Source organism: Lemur catta, chromosome 17 (assembly GCF_020740605.2).
Source record: "Lemur catta isolate mLemCat1 chromosome 17, mLemCat1.pri, whole genome shotgun sequence".
Lineage (NCBI taxonomy): Eukaryota > Metazoa > Chordata > Mammalia > Primates > Lemuridae > Lemur > Lemur catta.
In genome coordinates this window covers 10529621-10547988 of record NC_059144.1, presented here as the reverse complement: position 1 = coordinate 10547988, position 18368 = coordinate 10529621, and the positions used below count along the sequence as shown (strand labels likewise).

At 47.1% G+C, this 18368-nt stretch overlaps 1 protein-coding gene across 2 annotated transcripts in view; it reads right to left on the bottom strand.

Annotated features, from left to right (window-relative positions):
• Positions 1 to 18368, bottom strand: part of SLC24A3 (solute carrier family 24 member 3) — a 457347-nt gene that overhangs the window by 374971 nt on the left and 64008 nt on the right. For both annotated transcript variants that reach the window (XM_045528345.1, XM_045528346.1), the window contains exon 2: positions 15833 to 15961. In XM_045528345.1, coding sequence (XP_045384301.1) covers positions 15833 to 15961 — 129 coding nt within the window. The remainder of the gene's footprint in view (positions 1 to 15832; positions 15962 to 18368) is intronic.

The following is an 18368-nucleotide window of genomic DNA, read 5'->3' as shown; positions in this document are numbered from 1 at the left end:
GATTCATTTTTCAGAACTCAAGAAGACTAAAAGCAAAATTAGTTTGGTTCACCACAATGAAGACAATTTTGATAATCCTAGTTGCCCATGGAATAAAAGGTCTCTAAAAGGAGGTAGGGAGTGAGCTCCCCATCACTGAGGCTATACAAGGACATGACGGAAGATCTCTGTGTGGTTATGTTACAAAGACATCCAGGCATTATATGGGCTTCTGGGCCACATGCTTTTTTAAAGTCTCTGAGTTTCGAGAGTTTGTGACTCTAACTCACGGTCTTAGAGGCAATGAGACAGCTGCACAGGTGTGCTGCTCCTGCCTGACTTGGGGATTACTCACTAATCCCTTAATAGTGGCTTCCATTTTTGCAACACCTTTGCAAATTTTCAAAGTTCTCTTACATGCATTTTCACGTCTCCCCCCAAGTGTGAGCAAATAAATGGCAGATCCATTCCTGGGCTGAACAGGGAGAGGCAGAGGGGAGGAAGTAAGAGAAAAGATTCCTGGTTGGGCACACAGGGACCTTCCCTCCTCAGGACCAAAGCATTGGAAGGGACACTGGAGCCACACTGCCATGTACCCTGCAACCGACCACTTCCTGAGGCCAGAGGCTTGGTTGTGGGGGCCACAGCCCAAAAGCAAGTTAGGTATGCAGTTCACCCAAGGGCCCAAGGCATGAGGACAACAGAGAGAGCCATTTCCCACAGCTGTCACCACTGCAGTGATCTCATCTGGAGGGAGAAAGATGGCAGCTACTGCCCCCATGGCTCACAGCCAGACACCAAACAGGCCTTCAATCCCCAACCTCCTAAGGGTGAAATAGCTGGAAACCTCCTGGCTGCCCCTAGGTCACAAAACTTGGCAGCAAGCTGGAGACTCTGGCAATCAGAGAGAGACGCTGCTCCTCATCTTTTCTCCCCAGACACTGATTTCCTGGGAAGCAAGAAGTCAGTCAGTCACTGCGCTGGATGAAGGAAGTGAGTGATGGACAGTAGAGATCCTTTATGGGCCCCAGAGGTTCTTTGGCAGTGTGACAGTGAGTGTATATGTGTATCAGTCACCATGGCTGCATAACAAACAACCCAAATTGGCAGCACAACATAGCAGCAATTGTTTATTGTTATTACGTCTCCTCGTTCGGGAGGTGACTGGGCTCAGGTAGTTCTCACTCAAGGTCTCTCATTCAGTTGCAGTCAGATGAGGACTGGGGCTGGGGTCATCTAGGAGGTATATTCACTTGCACATCGAGTTGGTGACATTGGCTATCAGCTAGGACCTCAACTAGGGCTGCCAACTGGAGCATGACGCCTGGGCTTCCTGCCAGTGTGGCAGCCAGGTTCCAAGAGGAATCATCCCACAAGAGAGAGCTGTATTGCCTTTTACGATGCAGCTTTGAAAGGCACATAACTTCTGCTGCATTCTAGCTGCTAGATAGAATGTTAGTCACAAAGGTCAGGCATTTTCAAGTGAAAGGCAATGAGAGTCATTTCACATTGAGAGAAATATCAAAGCACTTGTGGCATATTTTAAAAGACCACAGGTACAATTTTTCCTCTAGAAACTGCACTCCATCACCATTGCAGGACCTACACATCACCTTCCAGCATGTGACTTCGCCCCACTGTGCCAGGCTTTGGGCTGAAGAGCATCACCAAGTTGGATGTGTCCCACATCCGGGGGCTCTGGAAATGCAAAATCATGGAGGACCAGAATGCCAGGACCACAGGGTTCCTAATTTTAAGCATATCAAGTCACTTTGAAAAATAATTTTGTGTGACATATGGATTCCATTTCCCATAAAGTAGAGCCCGGTGAGGGATTAACAGTTGCCTGAAGATACAGATACATTTGCTTTTGACTCTGGAGCTGGAAAAGCCAGTGTGTGCCCCTAAAAGAACACACATGCCAAAGCCCACAGGACAGGCTGCACTTGTGTGGTGACACCTCATCTCCCAGCTTTTATCCAGGGCTCAAATGGAGTCTTCTCTCCGAGCTTGCATATGTTCCAGGCCCCAGGCCCCAGCAACACTTCTAGAAATAACTCCTTTACTTTAGTTGATTGCAACATAAAAAGATCTTCCCTGGGGAAGGGAACCCTTGTGAGCGAGCCTCTATTTTCTTGCAGAAGGAGCTCAAGCAGGATTTTCTTATTGGTTTCCTTTTCTCGATTTTGACCTGGTTTGAGCTTCTCTGGGGTACCTAGAAGTCCGGAGCATGGACGGAGGCAGTAAAAGATGAATGAGGAAGGAAGGAATGTTTTCCAGGAAAGCACCTCACTCTCACAGAGCCAGGCCTGAAGGCGCCCTCGGCTCAGCTGACTCAGCTGAGCCACGGCTTGTGGCAGGCCGGCGCAGTGAGCCACCTGCACTTGTAAAAACACACATTATGAGGCAGTGAAAAATAATGGGGTGAGTCTGAGTGCCTGCGCTTAGCAAGATGAACACACATAAACACGGAGGAAAAGCAGTTACGTGGTCTTCTGGCTCAGGCTGAGATTTCCAACCTATTCAGCAGCGTTGAAGCCACGTTGTTGCAGGAAGTAGGAGTTTAGCAACCGCTGTCGGTGCCTGACTCACCGCTCCTCACCCTCAGCTCTTTGGTGCACAGTGACCCAACTTTCAACCTCCAGCTCCTGTACTCCTGACCTGTTGAGTCCTGACCTCCTGTACTCCTGACCTCCAGAGGGCTGTCCCTTGTCACAGGCACTGCTTTACCTGTTCGAGGGGCAGGTGGGATGCGCCAGGGCATTGACACCCCTTGGAGTAGCCCCCAAACCGCGACTGACAGGAGTCGGTGTATTTACCCAGCTCCCTCCTTCTTGGTGGGAGAACTCCGAGGTGTGTGTTCCACACTGTATCCTGGGGTTCCCTGGGGAGACTAAGCCGAGCTGCCCACAGTGGTGACTGGGGATGACATACCACGTACCAGCTGCTACCCTGTGTCTCCTTCCCAGTCTCACTTCCCCATCCTCTACAGGTGTTTCCGGAATCAACTCCTAAATAAACAACACACACTCACGTCCTTGTCTGAGCATCTGCTTCTGGGGGAACCAAACTTAGTTAAGGTATTCGATGGGCAATATATTCATGGTCACCAAGGGCGTGCTGCTGTTGTTCATGTCATTCACACATCTCAGTGACCTACTCAAAGTCAACTGCTGTGTCAGGAACTAACAAAAAAGAACCAAATGAGGACCCGTACCAACAAAGGGTTCTGCTGGGACAGAGTTTGTTTGGGAAAAGGAGAATCTTATGCTTTCCAAAGACCCTACCACATGCAACCCTGTCTAGATGCAGAGGGCCTGGTCTTCTTACCTAACCAGCCATCTATTTCCCAATAAACGTGCTTGAAGAAAGAATGGGTTTTTCTCTCTCTCTGATGCTGTGTTTGTAAAGAGGAGGCCTCCGGGCTGCTGGAAGCAGCTCCCATAGCAGGACAACATGGCTATGTACTCAACAGGTCAGACCATTTCCTCCAAATTCTCAACTTCTTTCCTCTCACTTGTTGTTACAGCTGAATGTGCAGCATTACCCTTGAAAGGTGTGACTGGTTTTAAGGCCTTAAGGACTAGGGACACTTCATCCCTCCTTCCTCCTCCCTTCCCATAAGAATTCTGAGTCCATGGCCGGGCGCGGTGGCTCACGCCTGTAATCCTAGCACTTGGGAGGCCGAGGCGGGTGGATTGTTTGAGCTCAGGGGTTCGTGTCCAGCCTGAGCAAGAGTGAGACCCCATCTCTACTAAAAATAGAAATAAATTATCTGGACAACTAAAAATATATAGAAAAAATTAGCTGGGCATGGTGGCGCATGCCTATAGTCCCAGCTATTCGGGAGGCTGAGGCAGAAGGATTGCTTAAGCCCAGGGGTTTGAGGTTGCTGTGAGCTAGGCTGATGCCTCGGCACTCTAGCCCGGGCAACCGAGCGAGACTCTGTCTCCAAAAAAAAAAAAAAAAAAAAGAATTCTGAGTCCAGTGACTGGTTCTACTTTGGAGGGAAGTGAGAGTGGGTATTAGGGATAACTGGCCCTCGTTAGGTTACCTTCCCTGGTCAACCAAAGCTCTAAGTTTCCAGACATCACAAAAGTCTCTTTGAAAGTTGACCTAAAATAGATATCTAAATCTAAGAAAAGTGACCAAAATCTACACGGCATTTCCTGGAGAGAAACACACCCAAAAAATTAACCTTTACCCAGAAAGTTTCTCCATACTGTATGTGTCATCCACATGTATAGACGTGTATCTATGTGTGTGTATGTGTAGTCAAGAATGTGATGACACACAAAAACATGGATGAATCTCAAAAACAGTATGCTAAGATGACCTACATCAAAAATCACATATTGTAAGATTCATGCACGTAAAGTTCTAGAACAGGCATAAACTAATCTATAGTGATAGAAATCAGAAGACGGGTTGTGTGGGGTGTGCCGGGCTGAGGATTCCTGAAAAGGGGCATCAGAAAACTTTCTGGGATGATGGAATGTCCTATACCTTGAGAGTGGTTGGGTGTACAGGTTAATTCATATGTCAGAAAGCACTGACGGTACATTTAAAACTTATGCACTTCACAGTATATAAATGTAACTCAAAATGAAAAAGCATAAAGAAATAATAAACTTTAACTAATAATATGCAGGAGCTAATGATATGTGTGAGAGGGACTGTTTTGATTTCTACAAATTACTACTAAGATGTGATGGATTGAAGGATGAATACAGGGTTGGATAGGTCGATAAACATGTGATAAAGCCAGTATAATAAAATGTAAATTATAGAAGCTAGGTGCTGGGTCTATAGGGTTGACTGTAAAATTCTATTTTTCTGTATGTTTGCACATGTTCATAATAAAATGCTGAGGCAAAAAAAAAAAAAGTACAGTTGACCCTCCATATCCATGGATTCAACCAACTGTGGATCAAAAATATCTACAAAACAAAATTCCACAAAATTCCAAAAACCAAAACTTGAATTTGCCACATGCCGAGTACTACAGTGACTAAAGTGATGTGTAGACATTGTGTTAGGTACTGTAAGTAAACTAGCGATGATTTAAATCTGCCGGGGGATGTGTGCAGGTTATACGTAAGCACTACACCGTTTTATATCCGGAGCTTGACTGTGTGCACCCATTCTGGTGTGTGTGTGCGGGGATTATCCTAGTACCAGTCCCTCAAGCATATCAAGGGACAGACAACTGGACCTAAATGCAAGATTCTCAAGACTGAATGGGGAGAGAGAGGATGCAAAATTTTAAATAAACAGCATGCGAAATTGTGGCATCCATAGGACACTAATTCTGGATTTATAACGGGAACGACTGAAAGACTCTGTCCCCCTGGGAACCACTAAGCAGAGCCACCAGGCACCATGTGGCCTGGGCACCCTTAAAGGAAACATCCCTTCCTGAGCCAGAAACACAAAGGATTCGGCAAAGGGACCAACGTCCTGCATGAAGCCAGGGTCAGTGGATACGAGCAGCTGCCAGAGGGGGAAGAACAGCTGTGTTAAACTTTCCTTCCTTTAAATTCAGTATTAAATAATTCACTTTAATAAATTGGCCCAGTGTTTGTGGTTAAAATGGATCGGGCAGTGGGGAAACTCTGTGTTTCTGGAATATGGAAGGACGGTGGTTTCTTAGCCCGTCATCCAAAGGCCAGATCCTACCTCAACAATGACGCAAGGATGCTATGGTCTGCATGTTTATGTTCCCCCAAAGTTCATACGTTACAATCCTAACCCCCGAGGTATGAAGAGGTGGGCCTTTGGGGAAGTGATTAGGAATGGGATCAATGTCCCTATACAGGAGACCCCAGAGAACTCCTTTGCCCCTTCCTCGGTGTGAGGTTAGAGAGAAAAAGCGCCATCTAAGAACCAGAAAACCCTTGCAAGACACTGACTCTGCCGATGCCTCCAGAACTGTGAGAAACACATTTCTGTTGTTTGGAAGACATTCAGTCTGTGATACTTTGTTTTAGCAGCCCGGATGGACTAAGACAAACAGGTCAGAATCAAATGCAGAGCGAGCCCTCTTCTTTCCCACCTGCTCATGCCCCTCAGTCCATCTCCTGCATCCGTGGTGACCCATCCTGTACCCCAACCTGCACACTCAGTCTGAAGACCAACACCCCCATCCTTGGGGATTTTCTACGGGTTTGCCCAGGGCAAATCAACAAGATTTCAGCATACGTGGAATTCCCATTCCCCAGGAAAAGCTCCACGGGGAGGCTTCCTTTGATACTGACAGGCTGTTCATGTGCCGGGCTCCTGTGCTGTCACAACTAGGACTATTTTTACTTTCCACCTGGGTTTTTATAGTATTAGTACCTGTCAGATTCGTTTTACTCTCCTCCTGTCATCGAAAACTCCCATGCTCTAAAAAGCAGAGGAAGGAATCAACGGCGTGAATACTAATCACAGTCTCCCAAGTGTGACAAACTGAGACCCTGTTTCTGAGACCCCTGGGGCCCCACACAGAGTGGGTGCCGGGAAATGTTCCACGCACAGCTGAGCTTTGGCTGTGTGCTGGCACCTCGTTCCACTGCCTCTTTGTGTTTGTGCCTTGAATTGTCCCCACTTCCCAGGGGTGGAAACCAAGGCTCTGGGAGGTTACATGGCTGGTCCAGGTCCCTCCCCCCACCTCCCCGCCAGAGCTGGGCCCAGCAGTACTTCATGACCGTGAGCACTCCTTGTCTGAAGGCTTCCGACAGTGGGTGCGGTGCAGGTGCTCTGACTGTCCACTTAGCGACTGAGGCGACAGAAGCTTAAATGAGTCCAGCCTACTCTTGGGGCCCAGTCCCTTGCTCCCTGCAGAATGGCCTGTGCCAGAGGTATGCAGCTTGTTGTCTTTCTTGTCTCAAACCCGTGTCCCTGACCCCAGGAGTGTGGACGCCAGGGGAGCCCCGAGGTCCGGCTGCAGGCTCAGGGCTGCGGAGCCCGGGCTGCGCTCCTGGTACAAAGGCCCTGACAGGGATGGATAATCAGCCACTGGGCTGAGCCCAGATCCATTTTGTTCTGAGTTGGATTCTAAAAAAGGCTGCTAATCTTTAATTCAGGGATTTTATTGTTCTATTATAGAAATTTCAGCCAAATGAAATGGGATTAACACTATCAGGAGCCTCAGAAGGGCCCATGTGTTAACCTGGACATGTACTTATTTAGACTGACTCTCTGAGGCGCAATGTGAGCCCTGTCCCGGGCCTAGGTGGGGCTACCCCAGGGCACACAAACTGGAGGGGTGGCCGTCAGTCCACTGGCCACATGCAGCCCATGCTTGGAGCCTCTGGGCAAAGCACAGCCAGTGGGGTAGCTGAGACCCCCCAACTCCCGTAGCCCTCAGCCAGGCTGCCCCTTTTCCTGGAGCCCGTTGAGAAATGGGTCAGGCCTGGAGACTCCGGGGTGAGCCTTTGCGGAGAGAGGCTGGGCCTCCCTGGGGCTCATCCTACCCTGAAGCCCCAGCGTCCCCCCAGGCCTAGGAGTGTCACGCTAAGGTCAGAGAGTGGCTGGAGGGGAGAAGGGTCAGTGCCCCATGGCCCTGTCTTCATCCCACGGCACCTCAGCCCTGCGCGTGGCCAGCCCAGCTGCTGAGTGGGCGGGAGAGGCAAGCACCAAGGCAGCAAAGAACCAGATGGCAAGATTAGGTCCATAGGCAGGACAAGGCAGGAACATCCCTTCCCAACTTTAATATACAGAGATTTTAAAATACAGCTAGGTTGACATGCCATCCTGGTGTTCCTCAGGGGAAGAGAACTTAGAAAGAAAACCCACGGCCCCCCGAGATGAGGTATAATGAGGAATGTTCCTATGACTCATGATAAGCGCTGAATGAATGTGGAACCTGCAGCAAGAGAGATTTGGTATCTCAGATTCGGCTGATGCGCTGCCTTTGTTTGTTTGTTAGCCGGCTTGCTGATGGTCCCCGCGGGCTGGCAGGTCCAGCCATCCACCCCGTCCTCCCCACAGCCGGCTGTACAGAGGCAGCCAGTGCACGAGGTGGGTCTCGGGCTGCAGGGCTCACCTGGTGTCTTTGTCCCCTCAGGCTGTCATAACAGATACCACAGTCTGGGTGGCTCATAAACAACAGAAATGTATTTCTCACAGTTCTGGAGGTTGGGAAGTCCAAGATCAAAGTGCTGGTAGACTCGGTGTCTGGTGAGGGTGCACATCCTGGATCAGAGATGGTGCCTGTTTGCTATGTCCTCGCATAGTGGAAGGGCTGAGGGGCCACTCTCAGGCCTCTTTTATAAGAGCACTAATCCCATCCCTGAGGGCTCTACCCTCATGACCTAATCACCTCGCAAAGGCCCCATCTCCTAATACCTACACCTTGGGGGTGAAAATTTCCACAGTCAACAAGCCCAATTTGCCCAAAGGTTCTTATTTGTTGAGCTGTGGCTCAAAGGAAAAGGGTTTGGAAACCACTGGAATCCACTAGAAGCAGTAACCCCTGGGCTTGTTTTCACATTTATGACTGAATTCTCAATTCTTTAACTCAACTTGTCTTGGTCTCACACTAACTAATCTACCAACTGAGCATCATAACACAGTGGTTCCTGACCTTGAGGTATTTGTTCCAAGGATCAAATGTGTTCCAATGAGCTAATGAATGTGAAAAAGCTTGGAAATGTCTAAAGTGTTTTGCCAACAGGTCCACTAAACTTCTGCATTTATCATCCTCTACCTGTGTTTCAGGAAGATTCCAGGCATCACTCACTGGATTAAGCTGCCTGGGCTGCCTTCAAAGCACAGGCTTTAAAAGAATGCCTCGATAAAAACATCCTGAAAGGATATCGTAGCTGGAAGAAATGAATCGCGTCTGTCCCTTTCCTCTCACTGCCCGAGATTTTTCAACTCCTCCATAGTATGAAGCAGAAAATCTTCTTCTCCCTCCTTCATCCTGTTGATCATCATAGTGGCCTTTCAGGCCAGAAAAATCCATTAATCAGAAGCTTCCTAGTATACCTCCGTATGTCTCCTTCACACAGCCCGATTCTCATGTTGCATTGCTACTGAACTACACTACATAACTTACGCATCCTTACAACAATCTGAATCATCCCACAATGTTCTAATATGCCTGACAGTAGTAAAGTCCTTGTCACTGACTGCCATCAGTCCACCCTCCATTGTCCTTCTGGTAACAAAGATAACGTAGCTACAATTTACTCAGCACACGCTGTGGGCACATACTAAGCCCAGCCGCTCTACAAAGCTCACTTCACTAAATGGTCACCACAACTCTGTGATGAAGGCATCTTAATTTGCATTTTATACAGGGTGCAAAAGAGATGCAAAGAATTTAGGAAACTCACCTGCATCACACAGGTCGAAGGTGACAGACTTGGGATTTAGGATTTTACCCCACAACTCAGGCTCTTTCCATGTGATTGATTGCCCATGACTTCATCTACACAAAAACACTCATTACTTTCCCCAGGGTTCTTGTATTTCCAAAGAAAAGATGCAATTTTCAAATAGGCACAAAGGGGACAATTTCTACCTCACTGATGAAACTCCCACAGTGAAAAGAGAATCAGATTGTGTCACCATGATCAAGCAAGAATTGTGAAGATTAAGCCAAGAGCTAAAGCCAGGCTTGGAAGACATACATTTGGATTTTGGTTTTTCCACGGTGGGAGTATTTTGCTTTTGTAATAAGATAAGCATAAAGGAAAGTTGGGAAATTTTTTTTTTTTCAAAAAAAAACAAGTTTGGGGGAAGTTAATGTAGCAAAGACTAGCTAGCTGTTCACCAAAGCTGTTTTCTCTTCTTCTTTCCACATTTTGCTAATGTATTAATACACGTCCCAGCCTCCCTTGTGGTTAGAAGCTGTCATGTGACTGAGCTCTGGCCAGTGGAATGTGAGCAGAAGTGAGCATCTCACCCATAAAACCCTGCTACCTGCCCACAATCCTCCAGCTCATTCCCCTTAATGCAAAGAAGCACAGAGACCTTGGAAACCAAGGTGAGGATGGGAAAGCCTCCAGATGGAAGGATCCAGAGTCCATGGACCACTTCTTGCAACAAGGCCAACGACAGAGTAGTATTTTACATGAGAAAGAAATAAACTTCTCTTGTGTTAAATCCCTGAATCTGGACAACTTATTTGTTACAGCAGCTTCTATTACCCTATCTAACTAAGTCAGTAAAGCCTGTGATACAAATCAAAAAGGAGATCAGATTAGTTTCTGATTTGTTCCACTTAAGAATGTCAACAGCTATTATCTGAATCATCATGAGAATTACAACTGCAGAGAGAAGTCAGTGAAAGTTATGTGAGCTAGTAAAATAACATATGCATGGATCTTAAGACTTTAAATTTAGTTCTTTCCTGGGTTCAAACCCAGCAATAACCACACTGAGGTGATTGCAATCTGTCATTGCTAATATTTTGAAAAATATTTGGTTAAATAAATTATCAAAATTAATTTCACCTGTTTCCTTCTTTTGTAATGTAGCTATTAGAAAATCTAACATTAGACTTGTAGCACTAATTAGGTTTCTACTCTAGATCGTGTGAACATCAGGTTTTCTATTCAATTATTAATACGTATAGAGTACTATGTGGGAGTTTTGTGGTCCTAGTTTGCTTCTGACAAGCCCTTAGACCTTGGGCAGTTGTTGATCCCCTCTGGATCTTGTTTTTTTCATGTAAAAGATGAGAAAGTTGGCCCTTTCATGCTTTGTGGATTGGTCATGCCCAGCCCTGTGATTTTAAAACCAGCCAACCCCGATGTTATGGTTTAAACCCCAGAATAGTGAGATCCCCTTTGTTCACAGCCAGCGCCCTGAACCACTTTGCTCTGCTTGCTGATCTGCATCTGGGCTCCAGTTCTCGTGCATGGGCCACACTCACCCCTGGAACCTACCCTCATATGGCTTCTCTTATATGTACTCAGGGCTTCCTTCCTCTATTGCAATTCGTATTTAACTCCTAGATTTTCTGGTTTCTGGCCATTCCAGTAAACACCTGATCTGGTAAACACTCCTGGCACATCCCCTTAGGACCAGTGCCCTGCTAGCCTCACCTTGGTCCTGCAACACAGGACGAGTGTCCTTACCTGCAGACGCCTTAGGCCCAACTAAGCCAGGAAGTCTGAGTGAGATGATCCTTTACCGGAAGGAAATCCAGCAGTCTCACAGTGAAGCCCGTACCAAAGGCCATCATTTTAAATATTTTCCTTCTTCCACAGTTTATTTGAAAGAGGCACTCTGAGGAAAAGCTCATTTCCTTAAAATACCAAAGAACTGAAAACCCAAAGATAATAGATTTTTCTGGAAACAGACTATGAAGTGTACCAATAAAATTCTGCAGAGTGTACAAATAAATATTACAAAGAATTCATTTCTGCTACAGTTGTCCACCACCCTCAATATTACATTTAGCTAACTTAATTTTCTGTGGATCAAATTTATTCAAAGTTAAATTTCTCTTAATAGGTCATCTGAATAAACAATTTCAAGTGTTATTCGCCCGCCCCCCCAAAAAAAATGTTTCCAGGCTTCAGATTAAATCAGCAGTGTCAGGCTAAGAAAACAACCTTAAAAATTCACAGAGAGCTGGAACAACTGCAAAAAAAAAAAAAAAAAACTTGGAGCCCAGAGGTCAGTCTTGTTCCTACAGTTCTGGAGGTTAAAAAAATATAGGTATCAGAAATTTCTACCAAAATTAGGTCTTTGGGGGGCAGAGGAAGAATGCCATTTTTAAAAAATGCAAAATGTAAAAAGCAATATCCTTAAAATAGCAGCTGTCATAGGAAGAGCATGTCACTCAGCTGTTGTCACACCAGTCACAGACAGCACTGCCATTTTATAATGGGCACCCTAGGCTTCCCCTGGCCCACAAACTGGTTGTTCTGGGCCCCCAGTTTTCAGAGAGAGGGAGAGGGAAAGAGAGGGAGGAACAGGGTAGAGAGAGAAGAAAAAGAGTTAAAACATGACATGGAACTTTGCAAACACAGAGCACTTATTAAGGGAAGTTAAGGTATTTGTGCAATGGGGCGGAAGTTTTTGTGAATTTCTATTCTTGAAATTTCTTGCAATTATTGAATTTGCGCAATGGAAGTGATAAATTTAATTGAAGGTCTATTTCATAGGTGAGGAAGTGGGCATCTGAGGGGCAAAGCACCCCCACATCCCCAGCAGGGAATACAACCAGAATGGAAGTAATTCCAGCTCCAGTGCCTGAATCCACAGCCTTACTCTAATGGCATCTAAAGCCAGGGGTTCCAACAGCACGCTCGACAGTATGAGAAGCCCTGTGACATCACAAGTGGCAATTTGGGTGCACTTTACAACAGGCACCCAATTAACTCCTGCCTGTGACCTTGCCACCAGTACTCCCACGACCAGGACACACACTGCACCCCAAATGTTCAAGTCCCTGTGTGATCACCCTTCCAAGCATAGAGGGAACCCTGATCCACTGTCTCTGTTAAGCACACTGCTGCTGCTGACGTCATCACAAATAGGAAGGGAGTGAGCCCAGAAACCATAGGCCCCTATATTTAAGACTTCTGAGAGCAGGCACCACTATATTCAACCAGCACAAATAATAGCCATTGTGTACCGGGCCTCTTAAGGGAAACTGAGCAATGTCCTGGAGTGAACCTGCCCTTGGCTCTCTCCAGCTCGATTCCCTACCCAATAAATTAGAGGCAGATTCATGAATGCTATTAAAATTGTACATCTAAATCAGGACCTTATGAGTACTTTGGCTCTCAACTTTTTTTCTTAAAATACCTGTTCAGTTCCGACGGAGAAGCAGCCTTCCCCAGCATTCTGGTAAGAGCGCCAGGTAACCAGGGGCCACGCTGTCTGTGGCAATGCTTTGCTCACATTGTTGCTAGAAACAGATGGTTGGGCAGAGGTAGTGGCGCTCATTACCATGCCCGGGATCTTCAAAGCTTGCCTGTGTGAGAAGATGGCATTGGTCACTGCTCAGACCTGGGCCACCTGTGGGCACGGCCTGTTGACAGAACCAGACAAGTCGTATCTGCTTGCTCTCATGGGGAGTGGCTGCAGAATGTCACTCTAGGAATCTTGCACCGTGCCCTGCCCAAAATGGGGAGATGGGCACTCCCCAGCAGACAGTGGGAAATTCATGAGCACACTCCTGTATAGAGCTATCAAACATGGGGCACGAAGCTGTCCGTACTTTACTGCTTCATTACCAATTCTCACAGCAGTCATGAAAGGTCAGGATGATTATCTCAACTTCACAGAGAAGCACATAGAGGCTTAGGGAACCTGACTATTGCCAAAGCCCACAGCTCCTAAGCTGGGATTCAGACTCAAGTGAGCACGGACCCAAGACCCAGGTCAGAGATAGGGCCGTTGGATTTACATACCCACTCTACATAAGCAGGCTGCAAAGACAGGAGATATGTCCAAAGACAACTGAAGGTTCTAGACCAGCCTGTCCAATAGACCTTTCTGTGACAATGAAAATGTTCTGTGGTCCGTGCTGTTCAATTACGGTAACCACTAGCTACATGTGTCTGTCGGATATTTGACATGAGGCTGGTACAACTGAGAATCAGCATTTTTAATTTTATTTGATTTGAATTCATTTGAATTTAAATCGCCATTGAATGCCCATGTTGGACAGTGCAGTTACAGATATTCTGTACTAGCGGCACTCAGAAAAGAGAATGGCCACTGTAGTCTGGGGTGGTCCCAGCAGTCTTCATGAAGGTCAAAGGTTCTGAGCCAGCCCCTGATGGGTTAGAATTTGAACAGGACTCTTCCTGTTTCAGGCATGATCATCTCTCCTACAGCATTTTGTTCCGAATCAAGGGCCCCAGAAATCAAGCCCAGTCATCTTAGGCTACAGAAGAGGAAATCAAAAATGTCCCTCCTGGCCCCATATTCTTTGTGGACCTGCTCTATGCAGCATGACTGAGCGCTCTTTTGCTTCCTCCCACTTTCCTCCTGAAGCCTTTCTTCTCCTCCCGTTCCCTGTGCCCGCCCTGCCACCACCAGCAGGTTCTGGCTTTGTGCTCTTTTTATCAACTTGGACATTTTCTTTTCTACCTATGAGGCTGAGTCATTTCCTCTGTTGCAGTGGCTTTTAATGCACTTTATTAAAAGCGCATTAAAACACCTGTCACTCTGAGAAAGGCATTTCCTAATACAGTGAGCAATGCTACTCATGGGGAGACCGCCCACCTTCCCCCCCTGACACACACACACGCAGCCCTGGCAACAGGGAACAAAAGCCCTCCCTCCCTGCCAGCCCTGTGTGTGGCCGAACCGGACAATCACAGCTGGTCACCAAATCATGCCTGACTCCATTCTTTCCCATACCACAGGTGACAACTGGGCTCTCCGACACTGTATTTCCTTTCTCCTAATATCTCAGTCATTACCATTATCAGCCTATTAGTAGGATAAAGATGTTGAAAATTATTTGTCCACAAGACCAGAGCAGCAAACAGGTTCTTAGCACAGAGTCTGCACCTGTCATTACTCTCAGGCCAGGCCTTGGGAAACCTCCCTTGGGCTCAGCCCCTCAGTGGGGCCACTCAAACCCTGTACGGCTACTTCACGTAGCTGCCCATGGGCTTCACTGACCTTCCAGAATGTTCCTTGTGAGCATTTGGTAACAGCCACAGTAACCCTTGAATTCTCCAGCTTGAGGAATATAGATTATGTAGGGTTTGGGTTTTGTTTTGTTTTTGGTGTGGGGGAGTAGACAACCTATTTTTAACTCTTTCCAGCTTTGCTTTGAGCTGACTGTTAAGATTCTCAGCACGGTGGGCAAGGGCACTTCTACCCACCTTCCCCAGAAAGCAGAGACACACAACTCCCTAAAACACCTGCTGTCCTCAAAGATCTATGGTTCTTTGGGCTGCAATAAAGACTGTTTATGTCCTTCCATGATGACACTAAAAACGAGACAGGCCTTGAATGTGGAATCAACGTGTTGTTGAGCTCTCTTTGAAAGGGGCGCACATGAGGCCTGAGTCCCCAGCAGGTAAGGGGGGAAGCCCCCAGAGAGCTGAGAAGTGCAAATCAGGGTGACAAAACAAGTCCACAGATCTACTGTGAGCTAAGAATAATTTTTAAAATTTCAAAGCATTGTAAAAAAGCATTTTTTAAGAATATACTACAGACACTGTATATGGCCTCCAAAGCCTAAGATACTTACTGACTGTCCCTTTCCAGAACAAGTTTGCCGAGCCCTGGTCTAAACTACCAGGGACCTCATTCACCCAGAGCAGTGCTTGTCATTTCCCTGAGGATTGCTGAGCTGGGTTCTGACAATTCCTAGCTCCTGTTGACCCCTTCGTGTTTGTTTTCTTTAGTAGTCCAGTATTATTAGACGTAAAATGTTCCATATACCTTTCTGAGGAAAGACACAATAGATATCAAATATAACAACTGATAAAATAAAATTCATTTCTTGGAAAAGATCAACATTGTGGGTAAGGATCTGGCCCAACACCTGTGTCTTTACTATAACAGAAACAAGGCTCCTGATTGAAAACCATGCAGGGGATCCCAGGGATCCAAGCAAAGGTGGCCACAGAATGAACTCCCCTCCATACCCCTGACTCAGTTTCTCACTAGCTAGCACCAGCCTCCACGTGTGATGCCAGCAGAGTCAGGAGCTTCACTGCCTTGGACTTACCTTTCCCCGGCTCCATTAGGATAAGAACACAGAGGTAGAAACACCTTCATAGTCCCATAGGATCTCACCTTTGAGTTTCTTAGATCCTGCCCTAAATGTCCTTAAAGCTTCTCCTGATTAGAACTCAAAGAACAAACAGGCATCCAGCATTTCCTCAGCCACAACCAGAGAAAGTGACGCCCCCGCCCATGTGCAGCCACCCGTTACCTGGTTCAGTGCAGTTCTTGCTGCTCCGCAGTCCTGCGTCTTCCGAAGTCAGAGTGTCATTCACTTGCATCAGCTTCCTCCCCACCATCCACTTTCTGTCTTCCCCTATGAGGTCCATGAGGTCAAGCTCTGGGAAGAAAGAGACAATAACCACACATCACTCACAGCTGAGTTTCAGCCTGCACTGACCCTGCTTCGCTCAGCCCTGCCTACCCACCAGGCATCCCTGCCTCTGACTGCCTGAGGGGTTCCCCTGGCTTCTGGGTCCTCCTGGGCCCAACTGAGGCAGCCCTTGACCAATGCCTGGTGGGAAATGGTGTACAGATCCCTCACCACGTGAGTGGGATGGCTCTGATGTGTGTGTCCTAAACTGGATTCCAGAGTTTTCCCCAGTGGGATTAAGCTCCAGTTGTCTATAGCATGACCCTCTTGATAAAGCACACTTTATTAGCTGCTGTTCCTTCTCTGTCTCTACTCTCTGCTCCCAATGACATGCTGAGAAATGTTTAAAAACCAACTCTCAGAGGGTGAGAGGGAAGACCTGATTTGTAGCCATTGGTCAATTTCCGTGGTGTCAATATTCCCACCATGGCCAATTTCAAGATCCCAACATGACATCATTAAAAATGGAGCTGGGGAGAGCCGGCCCCTCTCACGTCCACTGAGTCTGTGTGAACTGGCTCCAGCCCACCAATGTCTAGCCCCAATCAGGATTTCCTTGAACCACCTCCCAAATACACCCCAGCTCAGGATCTGCCCTCTGGGGAGGTTACCAAGCTAAGATACCACCACTTCACCATCTCCAAAGCATAGGCCAGTGAGCATCACATAGCAAGTCTTCAATCAACAAGAGACGAAGGCATGAACTAGAAAGAAGTAGACCACAGAAGGTGCATTGGGGGCAAGAATGTACCCATGCCCAGGGCTCTGGCTGGGATAACTGTGGGATGGAAGTGCCAGGAGGAAGAACAGAAGCTGCAGAGCACCCGGGAGAGAAGGCAGTACATGTGTTTAGGCACACTGCATGTGAAGTGTCTGCGGAGCATGGAAGGGAGGCGTGCTGCCCAAATAACGTGGGTGGAGATGCCTCACGGCGGCCGTCAGCCAGCAGGGAAGGGTGTGAAGCATACGTATGGATGGGGTCTCCTGGAGAGAAGGAATAGAAGAACCCAACACCTTTAGAGATCAAGGAGAGCAAAAGAATTCAGCAAAGGATCATGAGAAGAGAAAGAACAGAGAAAGCTGGTGTCATGGAAGGTGAGCAGAAAGAATGTCAAGAACAAGAGAGAACCAACAGCCTTGACCACAGACAGATCAAGGAAGATGAAGGCAGAGAAAGAACAGTCAGAGCTTGACCGCAGGGGGTCACAGGGAGCCAGAGACAGCAGCCAGGGTGGCTCTTTCCAGGGGCTTGGCACTAAAGAAGGAAGTGACACGAAGCCATGCTGCCTCTGCAGTGTCCAGGGTTGCTGTGGGCAGAAAATGGATCTAAATACAAGACCAGGGCCTAGTCCCTGGGCCCAGCAGCCTTCACATGAGGCCACACAGGGCACCCAGCCACTGCAACATGGTGTCTGAAGTGGCCACTGAGGAGCTCAAGGGCCTCGTGCCCACTCCTCTATTTGCACGGAGATTCAGTTTGCCAAATGACTTCACCTTTGTTATCAATTTTGAGGCTCACAACACCATTTAGGAAAGGGGGAGCATGGACAATTGTCTCTCCAACACCTAGTCACTGTTGGCTCAGGGTAGGTGCTCAGCAAGTACGAGTTGAAATAGCTCTTCCCACTTTATAAGTAGATAAAATGAGACTCATGGAAGTTTCTGGAAATCGCAATGCTTGTGGGCACCTCACCTAAGCCAACAGGACATACATAATATCAGCAACTCATGTGTTGAGGTCTCCCCCCACCAGTAAAATGTAGCCCCTGATTCCAGAAGTAAATTTATTAAGATATCTAATTACAAATTACAACTTATGCATATTGGCCAGGAGAGCCCCCACTCCCTTTTAGGTTTTCATTAAAAAGAAAAAAAAAAAGAGCAGGGGCAGTGGGGGAGGAGAGTGTGGAGCCTAACTAGAATAAACAATAATTTTAGACTCTGAAATACAAAATCCTACATGGTAGACACATGTATCAGCTTAGCCAAAACTGTGAGGACAGTTCCAAAGATAAGTCTAGGTCAAAGCAAGGCATTTGCATATTCTCGATAACCCGAATGGTTGATTCTCGTGATTAAGAATAGTGACAAGCAGAGAAAAATAATCTCAAAAACTCATGAGGAAACAGTAAGGTGAGTGGTCTTGAACTCCAACAAGCAGTCCTAAATGTGAATATAACACCATATTACCATGAATGATCCGAAAGTGTGGAGAAAGGCATCCCCTTTGTCTCAGGCTGGGTTTCCGAAGAAGCTGCCCCTGAGAGGTGGATCTGAGCCCACGTGGTTTGTATGGGAGGTGACCCGAGGAAGAATTGGCAGGGGAGTGGGGAAGTAGGACAGGGAAGAGGAACTGGCCAATAAGCAGTGCCTG